Source organism: Ceratina calcarata, unplaced genomic scaffold (genome assembly GCF_001652005.2).
Source record: "Ceratina calcarata isolate Rehan_Ccalc_2016 unplaced genomic scaffold, ASM165200v1 scaffold745, whole genome shotgun sequence".
Lineage (NCBI taxonomy): Eukaryota > Metazoa > Arthropoda > Insecta > Hymenoptera > Apidae > Ceratina > Ceratina calcarata.
The window spans coordinates 13853-18959 of record NW_017178735.1 but is presented as its reverse complement, the minus strand read 5'-3'; the positions used below and the strand labels follow the sequence as shown (position 1 = coordinate 18959).

The 5107-nt window shown below is 49.0% G+C and overlaps 1 protein-coding gene across 1 annotated transcript in view; it reads left to right on the top strand.

The window, feature by feature from the left end:
* Positions 1 to 1263: 1263 nt before the first annotated feature.
* The window catches only part of LOC108630416 (uncharacterized), a gene marked incomplete at its 5' end in the record, with an annotated part of 16050 nt that continues 12206 nt past the window's right edge, over positions 1264 to 5107 (top strand). Inside the window, 1 exon segment of the mRNA XM_026818055.1 lies at positions 1264 to 4559. Coding sequence (XP_026673856.1) covers positions 1264 to 4559 — 3296 coding nt within the window.

The window sequence follows — 5107 nt, the reverse complement described above, 5'->3', positions numbered from 1 at the left end:
GTATAATGTTTACTCTTCCATTAACGTAGAATCACGTGAAGTGTTTTTGCTGCTAGATCTCAGGCTCTATAAATACATCCGAGCAATCGACAGATACAAGAATCCATGATTCCTTATTTAAAATAATATAAAATAATTCAAGGTTTTGAGTATTTGAACCACCGTCTATATTGAGAGTAGAGAAAGTCGGGCCACCCTTTAGAACAGTCACGAAGTCTAACGGTGTAGCTCAATGAAGAAAGGATGTGGCCGATGTCAAGTGTCAAGGTCCCGGGTCAAACCGCTTTATAAAGACGGACGAGAGGAGAGATCTCTATCTCCAACCGCGATACGACCAAGAGGAAACAGGAGGTGGAGGGGTGTGATAACACTGTAGCGGTATCTCCTAGTAATTACACGGTACCGGTTTTCCTTGCTGAAAATAAAAGATGGTGTTCGCCACGGCGGGTTTATTTTCGCGGGTCCCTTCATTAAAGTCGCACAATCCCTTAATTATAAGAGTTGTCCTCTTCATAAGTAGCTCAGGACATCAAACATTCTCAGTGCTTCCTAGTTTCATAGACATAAAAAATTCAGAAAGTGATAGCCACTGAAGTAGCTAATGATGACATGTTCTGCTATCTAGAAGTAGCTAATCAGCTAATGAATCATGGCCGATATTTCTAATGGTTCGCCGAAGTTCGGATCTGACGTGCGATTTTAATCAGGAATTCGAACGGTTACCGAGTCCAGAAACAAACGTCTCCGCGTACGGAACCGTGAAATAACGGTACAGGGTCCGTGGATCCCTCCGGGAAGAGAAAGAAAGAGAAAGAGAGAGAGAGAGAAAGAGAAAGAGAGATTGAAGAAAAAAGAAATGGTAGAGAAAAAAGAGAACGAGACCAGTCGACCATCCGCGATCCTTAGCAGCGTCCCGTTCGTTTCTCCATGGATTCGTTCTCATTCACGTTCTCCTTGTCCCAGCTCGGCGTGTAATTTGAATGGAATGCGGTGCAAATCGGTCCGGACGATAATTAGTCCCCAAACACGCCGTAGACAAGTTGGGCCTGGTTTCCAGTTAGAAATCACTTCGTATAACACGCTTCATACCACATTTTATCTGACGTTTCATTTAACGAGAGTTCCAACGTCGTTCAATCTCAACAAATTAGAAGAATTATAAATCTTAACTATTTTTTGTATCATTTATGACAGAAATCTATTTAATAAGAATGTTTGCTTCAATCAGGATTCCTTGAATCTAACACGGATGTTTGCTTTCAGAGTCGACGATCGGTGACCATCGTCAGGATCGCGTGTCCCTTCCGGCGTCGTCGAAGGCCAAGCGCGAACAGGCACTCCGCAGCATCCTCACCGCTAGGAGACGGCAGATCTTAAGTCAACGGCCCGTCGAATCTCGAACTCGCGCGCCGAGACCGATCGAGGCGTCCAAGGAATCGGACGTGCTCGAGGCTCAAGAGACCAGACACTACGTAACAGCAGCCAACATCAAAGACGACGAAGATGGTAAAAAAGAACCTGCGAAAGAAATATCCGAGTCCAACAGTCAACAAACTATTGAAAAACCTGGAAACACGACGAACGAAAGCAAATTAACATCAAACTTAAAAATCAATTCTACTATTTCTACTTTCTTAAATACTCAGAAGTCTTCAGACTCGGAGACACGAAAGAAGAAAATTGTACCCATGCCAGAGTCCTTGTACAACTACTTCAGACCCGTGGAAAGCAACATTCCCGTAGAGGACATGTCACAATTCTTGTACTTCGGTCAGAAGATCCAACCCGAGTCTCAAAACGGCACGGGGAACAATTCTGTGGAGGCGAGCTCGATGCAGACGACCGCGAGTTCACGTCGAAGGTATTCAATGAAGAGATTCACTTCCACGACGCCGGCGTTGCAGTCTGAAGAGATAATCAATGAAGAGATGAACATAGCAGTGGAACGGCAGACGGTCGAGAAGAACAAAGTGTCGACGATGAAGAATGTATTCAGGAGCCCGGAGAACGGGCTGCATTACAGGAAGAAATCGACGGAAACGTCGAACGTTATTACGAACGAAGCAGGAAATCGTACAGGAATTCACGATAACTCGTCCGCTCACGCTGAGAAGCAGCTGCACAGAGTAGCCCACGTGGAAACTGGGAATTCGACCCAGATACCTCAGCCAATCAATCAAACAGAAAGTGAGAATTTCGACGAATCAAAAGTCCTAAACCAGACGAAAGCCTCAACAAACCAGAAAAGGAGCGACGACCTAAAACCGACTGTCGATTCAAACCCAGAATTGACAGATAAAGAAACGTCCGATGAGCAGACAGAGAAGATACGTCGAATCGACATGTACGACATGAGCAAACCCGGCAGTTCCCGCGAGAGCAACAACATCGAGACGTCGACCTCGAGAGAGAAGAGCCGAGCCAGCACGGAGCCGTTCCGAATAATTTGGACACCGCCGGAAACGTCGACGTTACGTATAATCGTGACCGAAGGTACGTTAGACAGGTTCGACGGTGATCCGCGTCCCGTTAAACCAGCGGATACCCTCGAAGAAGGAGTCCGCGTGGCACCGAAGCCAGCGCCGCAACGATATTCAGATAAGACCTTTGGTAACGAGGACCCGCATCGACACCGGGAACAACAACAGCAGCACGTGTACGCTTACACGATAACGAACGTGACGCGGCTGTTGCGCAACTACACCGGACCTGGGTTAAGCCGAGTGGGACAAGGAGGATTAAGCAGCGCGAGCGAGATAACCAGCGGTCCGTCGGATCCGCGGCGGCCGTCGCCTACCGAGATTCCTGCTGCCGGTAGTGGCACAGAGGTGAGCCGAGGAGCGACGGCTGGTTTCAGTGCCGGCACGACCGTCGAGCGAGACGCAGACGGCGGATCTCCAGGTGCGCGCCAGGTGGGGGAACGGGCGAGGAAAGTGGTTACAGTCGCTGGTGGCCAGTCGCAGCAACGTGCTGGGGCCGGTAGGACCTCTCAGCAGCTGACCGCGGTAAACAAGGACGGGCCGAGGCCGGCCAGGGCACAGGAACTCAGTCACAGGGGCACCGTGCGTTGGAACCACACCAGGACCTCGGATCTGGAAGGATTCGGGGACAGGAGGATCCTCCGGAAGTCGGCCAGTGCCGTTTTGAACCAGAGAGCCAGCACCGAGGAGGAAGCTTCACAGGTCAAGAGAAGAAGGTTGACAAATGTAGCTAGGAGGGTGAAGGGTAAAAGCATAGACAGTGCTATGAGGTCATTCGGTGATAAAAACACGACCGACGATGAGGACAGGAGTTTCAGTGTCGACATGAATTCTACCGTCTCCACGGTTCCTTCTTACGAAGAGAACTCCACGATGAACGTCACTGAAGAGGATGTCACAGACGATGTTACTAGTGTAACGGAAGCCATCAGTGAGAGTGTGTACAATGATACCAAAGAGAGTGCCGCGGACAGTGCCGGAAGCGGTGAGCCGACCGTGGCAGTGACCGTCACCGAGCCGATCGCGCCGAAACAAACCACCACCGCCGCTACGTCCAAAGAAATGACCACGATCCCGGCGCCAGTTTTTCCGGTCACGCCCAAGATCGCGGAACCAGTCCAGTCGGTAGCAAATCAGACTTTCACCAGTGACTCCGGAAACGTGACGGAAACAGTGAAAAACGGTGCTGAAAAGCGTGTGGATTTGTCCAATATGGACCCATCGGAGATCCAGAAGATGTACAGAGCTAAAGACGCGACGACGACGACCACCACCACCACCACGACTGCGGCTACTTCCGATGAAGATTCTAGAACGACGGACACGACGCCAGTGCAGATAGAAATGTCCACGACCCCTCAAGAGAAGAGTGCCACTGATTTACCGGAAACGAGACCTGAAGCCTCTACTGATTCTTCGATGGAGTCTAGGAAGAAGGGCGAAAGGTCGCCGGAGGTCAGGGGTCGAAATCTGTCTGACAAGTCACAGGAGCTACCGGAGAAAGACGACGTTCTGCCTATAATGCATCTGTACAATACTTCGAACATTTTCAATGGCACCGGCCCGGTGAACTCGATTTCCCGCGGCACGGAACGGCGAACAGAGCTTCCGGTGATCGCGAATACAAAAACCACCGAGAGAGTTAATAACACGGTTAACGAATCCGTCCCGAGGAATCACGACTCGTCGAATTCCACTCGTATTCCCGAAACGAGACGACAGGAGGACAATCGGAATGACACCAGTACGCAGGTTCCGCCGACGGGTCCTGGTAGAGGATCTCCGGGCAATCGGACCCGGCACAGGCCCGCGTATCATCACGCGGTACTTCCGGAGTATAATTCATCGGTGTATTCAGCCGAGTTGAACAGGACGTTCTTTGAAGCTGGGCTGATCTCGGTCAGTCCGAGGGAGTCGGTGAACATCAGTGAAGTGATTTCCAAGCGACACGATGGCGACGCTATCGCGTCACAGGAGACCGTAGCTGTTGTCAGTTATATTCTAGCAACGTTGCTGGTGTTCCCTATTGCTGTTGGCGTGGGGCTAATTCTTAGAAGACTGATACTTAGGAATCGTAAGGTGAGTGACTGGAATTGCTAATAAACTGGCTGGGTTTTTGGTAAAAAAAATTTGGAAAAGATGCAGGATTTAAATCTTAGGTTATCATGAAGATAGTCATCATTGCTTCGATGCCATTTTCCCATTATTTAAATAAAATTGCTATATTTAAATTTCTGATTGCATTAAAAGTCTGCAGTTGTCTTGAAACGAGGCGTTGAACGCGGTAACGGAAGAGACTTTTGGGAGCAGCTAATAGAAAGCGTTTATGGCTGGGGTATATAGGTCGGATGAAAGTGGTCCGGCGATATGTTCGCCGGTCCGGTAGCCAGACTCCGTTTCACGTGAAAGTACGCGGAGGTGTAGGAACAAGGTTGGTGTCAGTGACCTGGTTATTTTCGGTGTAGTATATCCAGCCTCTCGTACAATTTATCATGCATACTGAAAGTATGCCGGGCTGCTATATTTATCTCTCTTATCAGTGGAATGAGAAATTTCCTGGAAAATTAAATATTTCTATCAGCAATTCAAGGAATTCTATTTAAAAATCATTTAAGCAATACATATGC